General features: G+C 36.0%; 1 protein-coding gene across 7 annotated transcripts in view; it reads right to left on the reverse strand.

The window, feature by feature from the left end:
• Positions 1-21,133, reverse strand: part of COL21A1 (collagen type XXI alpha 1 chain) — a 217,989-nt gene that overhangs the window by 62,444 nt on the left and 134,412 nt on the right. For all 7 annotated transcript variants that reach the window (XM_081828461.1, XM_081828455.1, XM_081828454.1 and 4 more), the window contains 6 exons: positions 19,795-19,848; positions 19,650-19,703; positions 3,522-3,575; positions 2,638-2,693; positions 1,538-1,589; positions 1,370-1,423 (listed from right to left, as the gene is read on the reverse strand). In XM_081828461.1, the coding sequence (XP_081684587.1) occupies positions 1,370-1,423; positions 1,538-1,589; positions 2,638-2,693; positions 3,522-3,575; positions 19,650-19,703; positions 19,795-19,848 (324 nt within the window). The remainder of the gene's footprint in view (positions 1-1,369; positions 1,424-1,537; positions 1,590-2,637; positions 2,694-3,521; positions 3,576-19,649; positions 19,704-19,794; positions 19,849-21,133) is intronic.

A 21,133-nucleotide genomic window follows, 5' to 3' on the forward strand; every position in this document is an offset into this window, starting at 1 on the left:
TTTTTTTTTTTTTTTTTAACATATAATGTATTATTTGCTTCAGAGGTACATTTTTTAAATGGAGAAAACTGGAAGGTCAAAGTATTTGTCAAAGAACGTACAGCTGGTTAGAAAAAGTCACCAAGCGGTGGGAATCCAACTCAGTTCTAGTCTCTAAACTTTACTACCCCCCAAAACTATAATCTCATTTCTTGGGGCACTTGGGCTAATGGTAACAGAAGACAAAGAAAAATTAAATTAGATGAATGCCAAATTTGCAGGTAAAGAAAAGAATCTGTGTTCTTTAATAAAGAGGGACTAGATTATAAACTCCATAAAAATAAGGGTTGTGACGGTCTTCTTCCCCTCTGTATGTCTAGCACCTAATAAATATCAGTAAATGTCTGTTTAATTAACAAATGGGAAATAAAATACAGAATCAGTGAAATATAATTAACACATGACTGAGCTCTTATGATGATGGGTTAGCAAATGAGCCCCAATATTTTAAATTCAGGAAGCACTATTTATAATATTTAAGGAGTCATGGATATTTGGGGAACTTTCATAATACTTATTAAGCAAATAAATAATTTGTCCAACAAAAAAGAAATCAGTAGCAGACCAAGAAAATCTGAACCGGATTTTTGAGCAAGTTTGGCCTGATGACTAGGGAACATGGTGACATCTCTAAATCCAATGCTTGACCAAGTGGCCTCACTGGTTGATGGATTACACAAATCCTCTCCTTAGGTATTCAAAAAACTTATAGCAGAACAATTATGTGGGCTGTTGGCACATCCCAGATAGACTGACTTAAATATATACACAGGATTGATACCCTTTTATTTGACAAACTACAGCATAGAAAGCCCATTTCTATTTGATTATTAACCAAAAAAAGTTTCTTTATGTAAGAATATGATGGTGCTAACCCATCATCGTAAGGGCATGTGCCTTTGAGTTTTTTAGGGGTGGTGAATGACAGGCACTTTGCAGTTCCTCTTGCTCTAATTCTCTCACACTAATATCATACAACTGGTAAAGAAGTTGTTAAGGTTAAGGATGAAGTCCCCCTACCTCCCACCCAAGTACCTCCCTTATTGGTAGATAAGAGCTTGGTACCTCTGCCTCTAACCCACCAAACAAACCAATTTGAATGGCTTATCAGAGAAGTTCAACCTTCTAATATCCAGAGATTCTATTTCTAACACCTAAGAATTCACAATAGACTCAAAAGAAATTTACTACCATTTTTAAATTACAGTAAAACACTTTCAGCTCATTATTTTATACCAATGTCATAATGTAAACAAAGTCAAGTATCAGTACATTTTTCTAATGTTCACTCACGAGTTACAGAAATCTTTTGGTTTTTTTATGTAAATACCTTGTAACCAGGACTACCCGTTAATCCATCTTTTCCATGTCTTCCTGGTTCTCCCTAAAAAATAAACACATGTATTTTAATATATTTTTTGCACTAATTTTTCTAAAAGAAGGCAGTACAATTTTTATTTAAAGTAAAATACTGAAGAGCTTTTTCTATCAAACTCACAGCACGTCCAGGAAGGCCAGGAAATCCAGCATTCCCCTTTTCACCTTTTGCACCCTGTATTAAAAACAAACACTTAGAAAACGACCCATGCAATAATTTTATTTTCAATTTTTGTTTTTATTTCTCAGAAAAGCTTCATTTTTTTGTTTGCTTAGCTTTCTGACTCTGTGCTTGTGCCTTCAACACATCCACAATGATTTTCTGCTCAATAAAGCAGGCATGCTTGACCTTGGCATGGGCATATTTAGCACACATGGAACCACCATGGGCCCTGCTGACATGTTTTTTTCATTTTAGGCAAATTCCTAAGACTTTAGGTCTCACAGCACAAATTCTTTGAAGTTGGCTTGGGCACACACATATGGATCTTGGTGGTTTCCCAACTTTTTCTTGGTACAAAGGTAAACAATTCTTTTACCAGAGGTTCTGGACAGCCTAGTTTTGCTAGAGGCTGTATTGTAGAATAGCCTGTGATAGCAGCTGGACCATTGGGAATGCCTCTGGACACCATCCCCAAAGGAGGTACAATAATGATTTAAAAATTCCAACTCAAACTTAAGTTAAAAAGTTAACCTCTTTACGTAGTGACAGAATTTATGGAACTACAGCTAGAGTTGGCTCTACAACTCCCGGCAAAGCATTATTTTACCAGGCCAGTGGACACAAAGACATTAAAAAGCAATGGTGAATGCAGGATTACAAGCATCTAAAAACAGAAACCACATCTTGGCAAAATTAAAAAGCAGTGAGTATTGTAAATATAATATACAGAAAATATAATCATCCTCCAATGTGAGGAAATCGGAAGGCCCATAACTGATTCTCCATGGACATGCTGTTAAGCAGCTCCCACTTCCTCCCAAAGAATCTCTCTTTATAAATATTTTAAAAATTCAGAATGATCAATAACATGATGTATTCTTTTAAAATGCCACACACCAGGTATTATTCTATTTTTTCATTATTCTAAATAAATTTCCTGAGAAAGGTGAACAAAGCTAATTGCTATAATGGTGAGTGAGCTGGGACTGAAATACAAGTTTTCTACTTCTATGACATCCAAAGTTCCATACAGATACTTTGTTTTATAATCCATACTTCCCTTTTTGCCATAAAATCCAGTTGATCCTTTATCTCCTTTGGGGCCCATTTCACCCTAAAAGACAAAATATAAATACTGAATTTTTATTTTTTTAATTTTTTAATTCCAGTATTTATGTCTATTTTTATGTGATTTAACCAGGGAATTCTTCTGTGTGTACCTGAAGAAAATGTGTATTCTATTTCTCTTGTTTTAAATATATCTTTTCAAACCATGTATTCTGAAGTATGCTTCAAGTTCTTGTTGAAAAAAAAAAAGACAACTTTATTCATTTAAAATAAAGCATATCAGAGGGGATGTGGGGGATGGGTGAAATAGATGAAGGGGATTAAGAGTAAACTTATGATGAGAACTGAGTAATGAGGTATAGAATTGTTGAATCATGATATTGTACACCTGAAACTAATATGACACTATATGTTCACTAACTGGAATTAAATTATTGAATTTTAGAGAAATATGAAAATGTCCCCTGAAGCTTAAAGAAAAAAACAGTACCAATTATAAACAAAGTTTAATTGCCAATATAAAATAAAATAGAAATAATTTAAGCTTTGTTTATAAAGCCCTATTTTTGAGGCTTTATGAAGAAAAACAAGGAAAAATAAGGATAGTTGGTACCATAACAGGGCTTATAGTTAAAAGAATTTTCATATATTAAAACTTACTCATCAATGTTTAAATGCCAAAACATTCATGACTGGAAATTTTAAAGAAAATTTGTAAAAAGCTTTATGTAAATTATGATAGTAATCCAATCATTTATTTTAATATACTTTACATTTGAGCATTTATTTATAACACATTTGTAACATAAAGAAGTTTTAATTTAAAATAAAATGCAACATTACTGAATATTAAAAGACTAGCTTGTTTTTCAACCTTTAATCCTGGCATTCCATGAAGCCCAGGAAAACCAGGAAGTCCACGGTCACCCTGAAAATAAAACTAAAATTAATGAAAGAAAATACATTTCAGCCTAAAAAAATCATCATATATTCAACTTCACCCTGTCAAAATCCACTGGAAAAAAAATCTTTGAACAGTTAAACGCATATCTACATTAAAACCCTATCTCTATGAAACACCAATCCTCATTTATCAGAGTTTCCTTTATGATTAGAAAAGGAAAGTATTTTGAGACTTAGGTGAACTTGTTCCAGTTCTGTGAAAAATGCTGTTGGCATATATATACATATTTTGCAGGCGTCAGGGAGTGCAAGCATGAGGAGGAGGGGGAGGGTTGGAAAGGGGGAGAGGGAGAGAGAGAGAATCTTAAGCAGGCTCCATGCTCAGCGTGGAGCCCAATGCAGAGCTCCATCGCATGACCCTGAGCCGAAATCAAGAGTTAGTTGCTTAACCAAATGAGCCACCCAGGTGCCCCAAATGCTGTTGGTATTTTAAGGAATTACATTGAATCTATAGATTGCTTTGGGTAGTGTGGACATTTTAACATTAATTCTTCTAATCCTTGGGTATAAAATATCTTTCCATTGCATCATTTTCAATTTCTTTCATCAGTGTCTTAAAGTTTTCATTGTAAAGGTCTCTTACCTCCTTGGTTAAATCAAAAAACATGGAGACAAATGAAAATGAAAACACAATGATCCAAAATTTTGGAGATGCAGCAAAAAACCATGAGTAGTACATGAACTCAGTAAAGTTGCAGGATACAAAATTAATACCCAGAAATCAGTAGCATTTCTATGCACTAATAATGAAATAGCAGAAAGAGAAATTAAGAAAAGAATCACATTCACAATTGCACCAAAAAGAATGAAATACCTAGGGATAAACTTAACCAAGGAAGTAAAAAACCTATAGTTTGAAAACTATAATTCAATGTAACCCCTATCAAAGTACCATCAGCATTTTTTCAGAACTAGAACAAATAATGCTAAAATTTGTATGAAACCACAAAAGACCCCAAATAGCCAAAGAAATCTTAAGAAAGAAGAAAAAAGCTGGAGGTATCATACTTCCAGATTTCAAGATACACTAAAAGCTATAGTAATCAAAACAGTATGGCACTGGCACAAAAATAAACACATAGATCAATAAAACAAAGTAGCCCAGAAATAAGCCCATGCTTATATGGTCAATTAATCTATAACAAAGAAAGCAAGAATATACAATGGGGAAAAGATAGTTTCTTCAATAAATGGGAAAACTGCACAATTACAGGCAAAATAATGAAACTGGAACACTTTCTAACACCACACACAAAAAATAAACTCAAAAGGATTAAAGACCTAAATGTGAAACCTAAAACCAGAAAAAGTCTAGAAGAAAGAACAGGAAATAATTTCTCTGACACTGGTTGTCACAACATTTTTCTGGCTATGTCTGCTAAAGCAAAGGAAACAAAATCAAAAACTACTGGGACTACATCAAACTAAAAAGGTTCTGCACAGCAAAGGAATTATCAATAAAACAAAAAGGCAACCTACTGAATGGGAGAAGATTATTTGCAAATGATATATCCATATATATTTTAAAAATATAAAGAACTTCTACAACACCAAAAAAAAAAAAATCTGATTTTAAAATGGGTAGAGGACCTGAACATACATTTTTCCAAAGAAGACATAAAGATGGCCTGCAGACACATGAAAAGATGCTCAACATCACTCATCATCAGGGAAATGCACATCAAAACTACAATGAGGTATCTATCACCTCACACCTGTCAAAATGGCTAAAATCAAAAAGTTAAGAAATAAAAAGTATTGGCAAGGATGTGGGGAAAAAAAAGGGAAATTGGCACAGCCACTGTGAAAAGCAGTATGGAGTTTCCTCAAAAAATTAAAAAGAGAAATACAATATGATCTAAAATTCCACTATTAGGTATTTGCACAAAGAAAAAAAATATTAATTCAAAAAGATATCTGGACCCCTATGTTTACTGTAGCATTATTTTTAATAGCCAAGATAGGGAAACAGCCCAAGTGTCCGTCAATTGATGAATAGAGTAAAAAAAAAATGTGTTATGTATGTATATATGTATATATAATGGATTATTATGCAGCCATAAAAAGAATGATATCTTGCCCTTTGCAACAATACAGATGGAGCTAGGAATATTAGACTAAGTGAAATAAGTCAGACTGAGAAAGACAAATACCATATGATTTCACTCATATGTGGAATCTAAAAAACAAACAAAAAGCAGAATCAGACCTATAAATTACAGAGAACTAATGGGTGCCAGAGGAACGAGGGGTAGAGAGATGGTCAAAGTGGCTGAAGGGCAGTAGGAGATACAGGCTTCCAGTTATGGAATGAAAAAGTCAAGGGAATAAAAGGCACAACATAGGGAATATAGTCAATGATATTATAATAACATTGTATGGTGACAGATGGGAGCTATACTTATGGTGAGCATAGTATAACATATAAAGACACCGAATTACTATATTGTACACCTGAAATTACTGTAGCATTGGGTGTCAGCTACACTTAAATAAAAAAATTTAAATCTTAATATTTTAAAAAAAATATTCACATAAAGAGCGACATAGTTATTGAAGGGATAAAACCCTCCAAAGGCAGCTTTTTTCATTCTAAGTTTCCGTATCATTATCAGCTTAAATCACCAGACCCCATGGTTACATTGCTACTGCATTTTCAGTTTCCAGCATTATCTACTGACCTCCCACTGTGAAAGAAGAGGATCATCCTCTCAAACCAACCAACACCCTCTCCCCATCTCCACTTCTAGGAAGCACAAATCCCCTTAGCTTTCTATTACAACTTTGGTTGAATCAATAGTCATTATTTCTGATACGAAGATTCACAACTAAGCCATAAATATGCTGATTGCTTGCCTTTTCTTGCCCTACAGTTAAAAACTGCCTGTTTTGGAAAGAGGTAGGGGGTTGACACCTTATTTTCCTATAAACTTATTACAATATTGAACTCCAATCTCCAATTGTCAAAATCACTTTGAAATATTCATATACATTGAAACTTTGATATTCTTTGTCTTTTCTAGAGCCTTCTCATTTGTCTCATACACATTTGTTCTCCTCTGTTTATTCCCTTGTTAGGGGAATACATCCCATCCCATAGCTTCTGAAAAGGAATTCATGGGAGACAACTTTTTGAAACCTTAAATTTCTGAAAATATCTCTATTCTGTTCACTTATGTAATTAATAATTCACATATAGAAGTATAGTTTAGAATTTTCTTTTCCTTTCAGACCTTTGAAGGTTCTGCTCCATTCCCTTCTTGACTTCAGTGTCACTAGTGAGCTGTTTGAAGCCTTTCTGATTCTGATCATTTGTATATGACATTTTTTTTGGTGGTTGTAGGGTTTTCCCTCTCAGAAAGCTTGTAGGATCTCCTGTTGTTTATAGTGTCTTACAATGTCAAATTATACAATATGCAGCATAAATATGGTCTATAATCATCCATTACGCTAAGCAGTATGGAAGACTTTTCATCTATAATGACCCCATGCTTACACATGTGGACTCAGACCACATACCCAAACTCCATCCACATTTCACATACACAAGCTTCCCTCTAAGCATACTGTGTTAGAAGGCACTCAGAAGGACAGAGACAGGAAAGAGGCTTGCAGACCCTGGGAATGGAACTGGGGTGTGCTATACAAGGAGTGTGAGGACCCAGTATCTAGAATGTGGTCTACAAGGGGGTCATGTGCTACAGGAGTGCCTCTATATTGGTCGTGAAGACCCATCACTTCCTACCAAGGAACATAGCTGAAGCACCATCCATCAGGGGTTCTCCCTCCCTGAAGGCACTAATGACAGTTTGTCCAAGTCTTCTTCTCAGGTCTTCTATCAGTTTCTTCTAAGATTTTTTGCTGATCTTTAATTTCCTAAGATATTTTCTGATTCCTAATGATCAGTTCATATGGAAGCTGATGATAAACTCTCAGGGAGTACTGTTCAATGACTGAGATTCTCTATATATGGGGGGGCGGGGCGCTGGGTCATTTCCCTAAATAGCTCTGGCTATCAGTGGATTCCCCATAGAAGGATCTTCTTTGCCTATAAGTACAACTCCCTCCTTTTCTTTTCAGTCTAGAGACCTTCAGTTTTATCTTCTCTGGATAATAAACTTATATATCCTGCCAGGGTAGAAGAAGGGAGATTCACTTCACTGTACAGAGGTTAGGAAGGGATAGCAGGATCTCACTGTTCTTAAAGGAATATTCAAACATGCTTCCATTTTTTAAATTTTTTTTTAAAGATTTTATTTATTTATTTATCAGAGAGACAGAGACAGCACAAGCAGAGGGAGTGGCAGGCAGAAGGAGAAGCAGGCTCCCTGATGGGCAAGAAGCCCGATGCAGGACTAGATCCCAGGATCCTGGAATCGTGACCTGAGCCAAAGGCAGATGCTTAACTGACTGAACCACCCAGGTGTCCCCATGCTTCAATTTTTAGCCCTACCTTCAATTCACTCCCCGTTTCAGAAATTACTTTGTATTACCATTTCCTAAGCTTTTGGGGTATCTGTATGCATAGGCGTGTGTGTGTGAGCACGTGTGCATGTGTGTGCAAAAGGGATTCTCTCTCATATGAATCATATTACTTTTTATTTTAAGATTGAGCTTCCTTGGGTCCTTTCAGATTCCAAAAATGTAGACCTATTATCTTCTTTTTTATTCTCTATGTCATGTTAGGTTTTATTATTATAATTATTATTCCATGGCTGTTGCTTTATGGGAGTTTAAGAGATAGAGAAAGTTAATGTGTATGTTCTACCCTTCACCTTCATCAAGAAGTCCTAGTGACTTATTGATGCTTAAACAGTAATATCCAGAGCATCCTGCCCTCTAGGGAGGTAGGTTCCCATCAGTTCACTATTAAGGAGACAGCAAGACAGATATAAGAAAGATATAAATTGATAAAGTATACATATGGTGTAATCTCCAATTGTTCCCATTATACTTTCCACTGGGAGGTTTTAAACCTCCTGGAGGGTTATTACTATGACCTCTTGTGTAGGGGAGCTAATATTCATTCACTTATTCTGTTTTATGCTGAACCAATTTCATTCTTTATCCACTCTGGTTAATTGCAGGAAAATCTGGGAATGTACTTATCTGACTAGACCAATACACTATTGGCCTTAAAAAAAAAAAAAAAATTGAATTTTAACAACTGATCTATTCCACAGATTGAAATATTCCTTTCCATTAGTGAAAGAATGGGAGCCATTATAAAATATATTTTTGCAGAGAGGGAATTGGGGCTTCAAGTCCAGGAATCCCCTCATCCTCTCCCATAATAACTGATGTCAAATAAGAAATAAAAATTACATTATACTTTAGATCTATCTGTATTATGTTTGGTTCCTTTAATTTATCTCTAAGTGTATGTGATATAAAAAGTATGCTAGGCTCATGGTTACATCCAAAAATCTGCTCACCTTTTACTATCACAGAGAAGATTTTTATCTGGGCACACAGTTTCCCAAGTAGAGACTCTACTTCCCAGGCTCCTTTGCAGTTAAGCATGGCCACCTAACACAGTTCTTGCTAGCAGAATGTGTAGAGGACTACAGCCCGCAACTTCCACAGAATTTATTAAAAGGAAAGTGATGACTAGTGATGAAGGCTTGTCTACGTGGAAGGGAACACTCTGAGACTAGACCAACAAGAAGGAAAAACATGAGGGCGCCTGGGTGGCTCAGTTGGTTAAGCGACTGCCTTCAGCTCAGGTCATGATCCTGGAGTCCTGGGATCGAGTCCCGCATCGGGCTCCCTGCTCGGCAGGGAGTCTGCTTCTCCCTCTGACCCTCCTCCCTCTCATGCTCTCTGTCTCTCATTCTCTCTGTCTCAAATAAATAAATAAAAATTAAAAAAAAAAAAAAGAAGGAAAAACATGAGTCTTTGGATGAGTATGTAAACAACTGATTACAGGAGAAATATAAACTCTCATTTACACCACTGCATTTTGGGGTTTATGGTATTTTTTGGCTGGTAAAGAATGTCCTTCTCGTGGGTAATAGCTTTCCCGTGACCATCTTAATTTTCCACTAAAGATTAAAAACAATCTGTGTGTATATGGGAGAGAAAGATAGACAACAGAAGATCCACTAAAAACCCATACATTCTAGAATTTATTAATCCTAAAATGCAATAATTTAACCAAAGAGTAAAAGAAAAAAAAATAAGATTCAGGGGGAGACCAAGAGGCACAACAAGAAAACTGGATGATATTCTCCTCCCTACATATAGACTCCTAATATTAGAACCAAAACCACTTTTTGTTTTTTGTTTTTTCCTTTTTGCTTCAGGCAGGAAGGAGTGGTAACAGTTTCTACAGAGAGAAAAGATTAAGTTAAGAAGACTACCTGAACTAACTCTTTAGAAGCTGTGTTGAAATAACCTGTTGATGGCCGGGCTAGACAAAGATATACTCTTGATAAAATGGAATTTAGCTGGACGGTAAATACTTGATAGAAATACAGAAGAAAGAAGACAAATCAGGATTCCCTATTAAGGCTGAACAAAGTCTAAGAATTCCACTCTCTGGCTACAGGTTATAGAAAACATAATCTTCAAATTTTAATTTACCAAAGATAACAAACAAATCTCAGATGAAGTGAGAAGACCAGGAGCATTCAACCACATTAGAATGGAAAAATAAAAATCTGGACAAAGCTACCCTCATGTGCATAAATAAGATTTTTAAGTAAAATACAAAGGCGTAGCATACATATTAATATATAGCAGTCAAGCGGGGCAAGGAAGGCAAGGAGAAAGAGGTAAGAAATTTAGTGAGCAAATTGTTGAGGAATACTGAAACAATATCTACAAAATACAGAACATAAGAAAGTGTTATCTGAACACAGCAAACCTTTGAAGAATTTAGGGGTTGGGGGGCTAACCCCCATGCAATTGAAAATCCACATATAACTTCTGACTCTCCAAAAACTTAACTACTAATAGACTACTGTTAACTAGAAGTCTTATGAATAACACAAATAAGTGATTAACATATAATTTTTATGTTATGTGTATTATATTCCATCTTCTTATAATGAAGTAAGCTAGAGAAAAGAAAACGTTATTAAGGAAAATACATTTACAGTATTATACTGTATTTATTGAAAAAAAATAAGTAGACCTGTGCAGTTCAAACTCATGTTGTTCACCCAAGTTATGTCCAAGGTTTAAAATAATGGGTTGCAAAAAAGTGGTAAAGTTAAGCCAAAATCTATCCACAATGGGCATGTAATGCAAATGACAAATAAATGCTCTTGTGTTGGTCATCTGCTACTGTAGTACAGCTTAATCTATGTTAATTAATACAAAAATTGGTAGGAGACTGCCAAAACAATATCAAAAAATATATATGGCACTGGCTTTGGGGCTAGGTAGTGAACAATGAAAACAATTACTAAAAGTGTAAAAAATAGTGATTCATTTAATAAAGTGGTAAATATCTGATAAAAACTTTGCTGGTAATACTTGCAAAGGCAAATAATGCATCAAATGAACTTAGAGCTACAGGTAAAGAACTGAGAAAACAGAATGTTGGTATCATGAATTGATTGGTATTGGCTGTTTACAAAAGGCACTATAAAAGAAAGAAGCTCAGAAAATAATCGGCTGATTTGCAAGTAGTAATTAAAAGGAATAGACCAAGTCCAAAAATACTGGGATTGGAAGATACAACTTTTTTCTCTCATCTCTAATAGATAAATGATGAAACTGGAAGAGACCTTTAAAAGAAGTTCAATTAAAACAGTCTCCAGGAAGAACCAAATCAAGGATGTGGCCATAAACACTATTCTTAAAACCTCTGAATCAATGAAGGTGGGTCCAATAAATCCTTTCCAGATGGATAGAATGGCTCAAGGGAAACAACAACAACAACAACTAAGAATGCAATGGATGTCTGATAAATTTAAGTCACCTATCATTAATTATTAGTAGTTAATAAATTAATGTAGAGAGGGTCATGACTAAAGCAAGGACTACAGATGCTGCTATTGGCTGGAATCAAAAGTCAAAGATACAAAATCACAAATATCCATCTGCTGTTGAGAGAGTTGTACTACCAAAGAAGCCATAAACCTGGACTAAAAGAGACTATGTTTGAAACTTCACCCAACATCATCACTATTTTTAATGTTTTTCTAGCCAGTTTTGAGTATCCAATGAATTCAGACAAAATATAGAAATAAGAAGTTAAAAACTAGAAGGAAGAAAACTAATCTTTATATATGATCATACATCTAATATACCAATATACATCTAATACCCTAAATCACTGAATATGCAGTTAATTCCTGCTTTAAAAATATACAAAAATGTTTTTATATATAAATAATAACCAATAAGAAAATATATTAAAGAACATTTTCTATTTGTAATAGAAACAAAGGAGATAAAAATTCCAAGATATAAACTTAGGTAATGTTGAAGACCAATATGAAAAAAACTTCAATGTTATTTCACTGAGTTTCAAGATTGAAATAAAAAGGTAAATAAATCATAAACTTAAATGGGAAAACTCAGTATTGAAATTACGTCAATGATTCTATAATTAATCCATAAAAGGAATCCTAATTAAAATATGAATAAGAATTTCTAAAAACTTGAAGAAAAGATATTGAGCTTTATCTGGAAAAATAAGCATGTAAGAATAGCCAGGAAAATTTTGATTATAAAGAATAATGAGGAAGTACTAGGCCTGCCAACATTAAATCATATTATGAAGTGACAACAATTAAGAACAATTTGGTGTTGGAGAGGATGTAGACCGATAAACGGAACAGAATGGAAAGCCAAAAACATAGAGCCATATGAAAATGGAAATTTAGCAATAACGAGGAGCTTCCAAATAAATGGAGAAAAAGTAAATATTGTTGTGGCAACTGGCTATCCATTTAGGAAAAGAGAGGGAAAAATACGAATGCTCATCTAACTTTACTCCAAATACCAAAGTATAAAGATTCAAATATAAAATAACAAAAGTCTAAAAGTAATGAGTCTTCAAAATGTTGGAATGTGGAATCCTTTTATATAAACACAAGCATAAGGAAAAAAAAGAAAAAATCTACACATACATAAAAATTTAAATTTTATGTATGGCTAAAATTTCAAAGACCAAATCAAAACACATAAAAACCAGGAAAAAATATTTTCATACTATCTATGATCTATAAAACTCAATTTTTAAAAAGATCAACAGCCCAGGGGCTCCTGGGTGGCTCAGTTGGTTAAGCGACTGCCTTCGGCTCAGGTCATGATCCTGGAGTCCTGGGATCGAGTCCCGCATCGGGCTCCCTGCTCAGCAGGGAGTCTGCTTCTCCCTCTGACCCTCCTCCCTCTCATGCTCTCTGTCTCTCATTCTCTCTGTCTCAAATAAATAAATAAAAAATCTTTAAAAAGATCAACAGCCCAATACAAAGCAAAAAAAAAAAAAAGGATATGACTAAAAAGGAAATGACAGAGAGTTAACAAAATGCCCCAAAATCACATGACAAGGTTCTTTACCTTACTAATAAAGAAATGCAAACCAAACCAATACCATTTTTAACTTGTACTGGTGAAAATTAGAAACTTGGAATGAAACTTAGTGCTGATAAGAGTGTGAAGAAAGTTATTTTCACATACTTTTGGGGGGAGTACAAACTTACTGAACTTAAATAGGCAGTTTGTATCAAAGTTTAATTATGCATTTAACCCTTTGATCCTGTAATCAATTCCAGTTCCAGGAAATTTTCCTATGGATATACTCGGAAAAATTTACTAATACATACACATACACACACACACACACACACACACACACACACACACACTGCAACGTCTTAAGAACCACAGCATCCCTAAATCAGAGATTTTAAATTGGTTAGGGACAGCCCATGTAGTAAATAGCTGTGATTAACCTGCTTACAGTTTCTTTCATGAAGCCTTTTTGAATTTTCTACTTTCCTGTAACTCTTAGAGAATTGTATTCAACTCTCTTCCTTAGCACTTAACAACTGACTATCTTGACACTTACTGTATACGTGTTATGTGCTTTATTAGATCCCAACCTCTTGGAGGAAAAATCCATTCTGGTTCATTCCAATTTTTCTTTAGTAGATATGACCACCATTTATCAATATCCAGATTCTCTCTACTTCCAAGCATATGGGGGAATCATACTTTGCTGACTCTTGAACTTGGTGTGGTTTACAAAATTTGCTCTGGCTAATTAAAGATAAATAGTAGTAGTTTAAGAGCCACTGTCTGATTCTCCAAATACCTGCTCCTATAAGTAGTTATAATCTAGATGATGAAACTTCTATCAGCCTAAGTCTCCATGTGAGGGAAAGGGGGACCCCTCACTACTGCTAATAAATGTGTAGTCTGATGAGCAATAAATCTTTATTTATTTTGAGTCATAGGCATTTGGAATTTACTTGTTACTGCAGCATATGCTACTCTATCCTCAGCTGGTGCCTTGCTTTTGAGTAATAATAATTTGCTGAATATGAAAAATATTTTCATTTTCTAAAATACAATAAACACTTTTGAGTCTTCCAAAATATTCCAACAAAACAATTATTTTTGAGGAGTCACGCTCCTGGTTCCATCTGACCTTACAAGAGATTAGAATCAAAGAGAATCCAAGATTTAGCTTTCCTGACTGAAGAATATGCCTTTGATGAGCTTATCCATCCCATAATTTGGTCTAGAATCATAGTCTCTAAAGTAAGGTCAAGTTGGAGCACCTGGGTGGCTCAGTTGGTTAAGCAACAGACTCTTGATTTTGGCTCAGGTCATGATCTCAGGGTCCTGAGATCAAGCCCCACATTGGGCTCCCCACTCAGCAGGGACTCCGCTTGAGATTCTCTCCCGCTCCCTTTACCCCTCCACTCAACTCATGCATGTACATGCTCTCTAAAATACATAAATCTTTAGAAAAATAAAAGGGTCAAGATTATTCATGTGCATAGTAAAAGAATATGAAAACTGTTATCTAAAAAATCTCATTCTTTAAAAATTTCTCAGTGTATGCATGTTTTAAATGTATATAATGCTTTGTTCAGTAGCATAGGCATATAATTCATACATAAATATGGAACTACATGCCTAAAAGTCTTCTACTACAAAGATTCTACAATTTAAATTCACCTAACACATCTTGGTGGTTCTTTCTCCTCTCACATAGAAACAAATGTTAAGTCTTTTGAGGCTCAGGCAATGATTTCTTGGGAATTGTTTAAATCTACTAAAATGTTCCCCATCTTTAACACAATCATGGGCAATCCCCTTGGGTTTGGGGATCATCGCTGAACTAGTCAGGCCTAGAAAAAAAGGTAGATTCCTGAGCTTCCACAACAGGGTCACTCCCATAGCTTATTAGTGACCATAGACAGAGTATACCCAAAATGAGGATGAGAAATAGGAGTTTAGAACCAACAAAATATGAAGCACTCTATAAAAATTCAATGAAAGTTTTAAGTTTCCCAGTGATGCCAGTAGAGAAAAAGAAAACAGGACAGAAAATGGCATAGCAGCCAACAAATGAGGCGGGACATGGAATTAATGATTCTTTTCAATAAACTGAGATACTGAATCCATTACAGAGCCTTAAAAGAAAAGAAGTTGAAAGATCAGAAAATGATCAAGACATTATAAACATATTCACGGAAGTAATCAACACCTGAGCACACACAGGTTAGCACCCCATGTACAGAAGGGACACTTAACAAAACCTGACTTCAGTGACTATTTAGGGAAGGCACAATTAGTGCTGCTTTGGAAGAAAAGCCTCTGAGAAAAGGATATAGGAAAGAAGGAAAATGTGGTACCACCCCTTCCATAAAAAGTAGAAAAAGTTCTGAAAATTCCTGCTTTTAACAACAATTCCACAGTTTCTTCAGATTCAGATGAAGCAAAATACTTCATCAGAAAACAGAATGTATATATACGTGTGTATGTATTTAATATTTTTATTAACTATAACATTGGTTATATCAATATATTAATATTTTTAAAGATGTATTTTTTCTACTTATTCGAGAGAGAGAGCATGTGCGCGCACATGTGCGAGCCAGCATACGTGGAGGGAGAGACAGAGCGAAAGGATCCCAAGCAGACTCTGTGCTGAGAGGAAGCCAAGCCAACAAGGGGCTAGAGGCGGGGCTCTATCTCACGACCCTGAGATCATGACCTGAGCCGAAACCAAGAGCCCGACGCTTAACCAACTGAGCCACCCAGGCACCCCTCAGTATATTAATAGGCTTATCACCAATATGTATACTTATATAAGTAACACATAAATTTATATTCATGTAATTTTATATTTAATAATGTAATAAACAGACTCTGTTAAGGATGAAAAAGAAGGGCACAGGACTGAGCCCTGGAACAATCTGACATTTAGAGAATGGATAGAGGATAAAGTAAACGGTGAATTCAAAGCCCAGCCAATAACCTGTAACTTCATTAAGCCTCCCTTTCTTGTCCCCCTCCAACCCCAGCCACACACACACACCAGTGTTTGGGCCTTTGGGCTGTGGTGTTATGAGGAAGCTACACAGGTAGATTACCCTCCCTTTTTGAGAAAGAAAATAAACGTGGTCACTTTACTAAGCCAATTCTAAGTATTTCTCCCTCCCATATCATTCTTGGCTTTAATTTTTTGTAATTTTTTTTTTGTCTTCAGACATTACAGAAGTAAAACTACTAACATCCTAAGTTTTAGCATATTCCCTAATAACCCTTTTAGCTTGGTCCTTTATTACTGTTCTCTCAACATGTATACTGGAGTTCCCTAATTATAACTGACTGTATAAATCACTGTAAATACCACTTAATCTTTTGACTTTAGAAGTGCAATAATGAAAGTAAATCTTTATTCATCACATCATACTCTTGAATGAATGTTAAGGACAATGGGAAACTGAGGTCTTGAAGTGATAATTTAAATGTTAATTGATCTAATGAGGAAATTAAACAAAATGTATAATTTGCTCCATAATGAGACCTTGGATATAATTAGCATATTTTATTTCCTAACCCCAGAAAAACCAAGTGATGAATTTGTACAAAGTCTAAAAAAAAATAGTTACTACCTCCCATGTGTTCGGAATCTAGTTTGCTATAAAAAAAGTTTCATAATCAACTCAAAAACCCATATATATGTGCCAGTTAATCAACTCAGCCTAATGTAAGTTTTAACAAAATATATTTCCCCCAATGATTTAAATATACGGGTTTCCTTAAAGTTGAAGAAGTGTTTTGAAGTACTTTTTCTTGAATTCTAAATAGCTTTAAAGCATATTATAAAATGAGTTACCAACTGAAGACCATTTGGTGAATAAGTGCTCCTTTTTAATTTTGTAAATTAAGGAGGGAAAAAGAAAAAAACCCTGCAAAATCTATACACATTCTATGGTCTGATAGGTAGGAACAAATGTTGAAGTCAGCAAGAAAGTGCATGTAGTTTTAATTATCTTAAGTGGAAACTCCTACAATGGGAGTTTTCAGGAGAAATCCACAAAATGGAAATGATTCTGGGAAAAGATCCTAATGGAGGACAGCGTTGTATGGAACAATCTCTGAGAAGCCACTGTGTGATGCCTGGGAAAATGTCCTGTGCTGCCCCAAGTCAAAGTCACCTCAGGGGTCTATTTTTCAACCTTCCTATCTCTGAAAATTAAGGAACTATATTCTAGAGGAAGAATCGAGGAAACGTCTGTAACTTATTCAATTATTGCAACTCTAGGTAAGGAACACTCTAAAGCCACACGGAATGTGAGGAGGAAATGTAGATGGCACAGCACATGGTGGTTTCGGGCTCAAAGTGATTGTGTCAGGTCAGACTTTGTGCCCCAACAACAAATTTCAGAAAACAAGCAACTCTGAGTGTAACTATTACTGGACTGAAAACAGAGAACTTCACATAAACATACATCTTATTTTATTCAACAAAATGTATGACTTCATAAAATTCATGCACTTCTATTGTGAAGAGAGTACAATGACCCCAAACAACAGTGCAGTTAAAGCTGTGACTAATCAAATTGTTGTTATTCCTTTATTTTCAAATAGACACTTTATTCCAAATCTTTTTAAGAGGAATAAAAACCCTCCTTTTTATATCTGGTCTCTAAAACCCAAGTAAAAGGGAAAAATAGATAAATTTATTCATTCATCCATTGATAGATACATTCATTCATATATGCATACTTTTAATAAATCCCTGTCATCCTCAAATCAGGCTAATTGTCAGAATGTTAAAGAAACAGCAGTGATCCGGGGTGCCTGGGTGGCTCCATTGGTTAAGCGTCTGCTTTTGTCTCAGGTCATGATCCCAGGGTCCTGGGATCAAGCCCCACATTGCGCTCCCTGCTCAGTGGGGAGCCTGCTCCTCCCTCTCCCTCTTCCCCCTGCTCATGCTCTCCTCTCTCTCTCTCTCTCCAGTAAAATCTTTGAAAGAGAAAGAAAGGGAAGAAAGGAAAGAAAGGAAAGAGCAGTGATCCTGTAGACTAGAATGTAGGTGAGGTGTCTGGCACATGGTCTCCTCAGGACAGATAACCTCATGCTCCCAGTGAACTCCCCAGTTCACCTGGCAGAGGTCAGGCAATCTCTCTCAACAACCCCACAGCATGAAAATATAAGACGTCTGCCGTTCCTGCAGGTGCGGCATGCTCCCTATCACCTCTCAAGATGTATCCCCATCATTTAAAATAGGCAGATTTCTCCACGGCTAAAAAGACTCATAAAGGTCACGCGGTAGGCAAGAGGAGTTTATGCTATTCTTCAGGAATTATATCGACGGCAGCAGTTGCTTTATGTCCTTTAATTCTTCCCACATTATAAAGCTGCCCTGACCTAGTCATCTTTTCTGCTTCTTTTCTGATCACTAAATTTCCAATTCAGTGGCGCTTCAACCCATGTTGTGCCCATGACATATGGCAGCCCACCCCATGCTACATCCCAACTGCAGCCATGGTACGTGAACAAAACAGAACAAAACAACCACCATTTAAGAAAGACCCTGTACCAGGAACGATACTAAATATTTTTCACACATCATCTCATTTAATTTTCACAAGAAACCTATGAAGGAATCACCATTGTGCCAATGAAAAATATAAGACTCAAAGACATTAAGTAACATGCCCAAGACCAAATAGCTTGAAAGTGACAGATGCATCATTAGATCTGCCAGAGATCCATCCATCCAGAGATGGTACTTTAGTAGCTACAATTTTCTGCAACCAACATGGGCAACCATAAAAGCATAAAATGGATACAGGTTAGGATCAGAATTTCTCAGATGTGAACGCTGTGCACACTACTTTAAAAAGGTAATACTTTGCAAGGATTGTAGTTAGAAAATTAGTACAGGTTTTTATCAGGAGCAAACACCAGAATGCCTTCACAGACCTTAGAAATACAATTGTGCTTTAAGCTAACAAATCAATACGGGATCTGAGCAAACACAAATGGGCATCTTGGACGTGGACCAGCTACCAGGGCCAGTAGGCCTCGACCGATCTGGATCCATGGGGAGGTACCGACATATTGAACATACTTAAAGAACATGTACTTCAAAAGGAAGCTTGCCAAATCTCAGAGCTGTAAAAAAGGAGAGTCAGCAGTACAAATGTACCCACTGAAGCCCTAAGGAGGAAGTCCAGTAAGACTAAGCCAATAGACCGTCTGCCAGATTGGCATCTATTACGGAGGACATGACTCCATCCACATAGTTCTCGCCCCTCTAAGAAGGTAACCCCCCTCAGAGCTTAACCACAGGGAGAGAAAAACGGCATCATAGCAATGTCAATTATCTGTTCCATGTCACGGTGGTCATCCAGTGACAACCAATTTCATCTAGTGATAAAAGCCCTTCTGTGGGCTTTATTAGCCAGTGACCACTGACCAATTTCCAAGTCCACAAATCTTGGGATTCCCCAAGGTGAACACTACTGAATGGGAGTCACCATAGGTAACATCCTTGGTGTTCTTGAATGAACCAAAGCAACTGGACACATTTTTGTTTGCGTGCATTTACCTTTTCACCATCTCTCCCTGGTTCTCCTTTGTAACCTGGTAGTCCTCGGACTCCCTAAACCAAGCACAGAATAAATTCTGTTAATTATGTTTTTTGGTTCACTCGAAATGTTTAATTCTTCAGTGTGTACCTATGAATCACATACTTGTATTCCTGGGGATCCTGGGACACCTGGTGATCCTGCAATTCCCTGATATCCCTAAAGAAAAGTAAACACAAAATAATTAGTATTTCAACATACTCAAAAAGAGCAGTCCCCCATTTCAGGATTCACTCTTTTCTTGAGTGTCTTACACTTAAGAGTTCACTGGGTGACTGTTTAAGAAACAAAAATAACAAAGTTTCAAATGCTGAATGTGGAATTAATATCCTTCAGTCTTTAGGGAAAAGGTCTTAAATATCTCTAGATTAATAAAAATATCCAGATATGTTTCAATGACATGGAAGGCTCTGGGATGCAAATACAGAGCCAATGTTCAAAGCTCCTAAAAAAAAATGTTTTGCACATATTCAACATAGAAACATATTCAACATACTCAAGAGAAAAACATGTAAGATTAGAGGATTACACTAATACATTTTTAAACTACCTAATTAATGGTCATTTGAGTTAATCTCTGGAATAAATCAGAACTTGATAAATGTTATTCTTCAGGGTCAGTCTGTAACAGCCTTTTGGATTGCTCATTTTAGAAAGCTGCTGCTGTTAACCCCATGAGCATGGCTGTGACATGTCTCCCCCACCTCCCAAGGCTGAGCTGTCTGCTGAGGCGAGGGTCCCTTTCAACTCCACTGCTTCTTACATGTCCCCCCAGACAGTGGACCTTTGGTACTACAGCACAACTTCTTCAGACAAGGCAAACTATTCATTCTTCATTCAGCATATGGCAATTAAACTCCCAAACAAACTTGCAGGCCCAGAACATTTGTCTAGGTTTCTCTGGGTCAATGTCAAGTTGACTTGGTCCACCTGGCACCTGCAAATACATTGCTCTTATTTAGATTCCATCTCTCTCAGATCTTACTGTTTGGATATGGCTTTCTGTTGTCAGCCGTATTAAAACAGATCTCATTAGTGTTTTCAATTACATCTTCATTGTTAAATCCAAAAGCTTCATTTCCATGTGGCTATTTATGGCTGGTTTTTGTATGCACCCACTCACTTGTCAGCACATTTCTAGCTGTCATTTTAGAGACAGCATGACTCCCTGCTTTCCCACTCCCATTTTTAAATATTCCTTTTACTATTCTTTACTAGCTCTAATAATACCAATAACAATAATAATGGTTGTCTCAGCAACAGCACTCCTAAATTATTGTTTTTATCCTTTTACACGCACTTGTATTTCTTATTCTGTAAAATGTTCCCAGTTACTCTCCAAATGACAGACTATATAATTTCTAGCGCCAACCATGAGCCTTTCCTTCATACCCCATTCAGTTCTTCACAGAGTGTATCACTAGGATACACTAGGATTTCTCTA

This window comes from Leptonychotes weddellii, chromosome 8 (genome assembly GCF_054177405.1).
Source record: "Leptonychotes weddellii isolate Sample4059 chromosome 8, ASM5417740v2, whole genome shotgun sequence".
NCBI classification, from domain to species: Eukaryota; Metazoa; Chordata; class Mammalia; order Carnivora; family Phocidae; genus Leptonychotes; species Leptonychotes weddellii.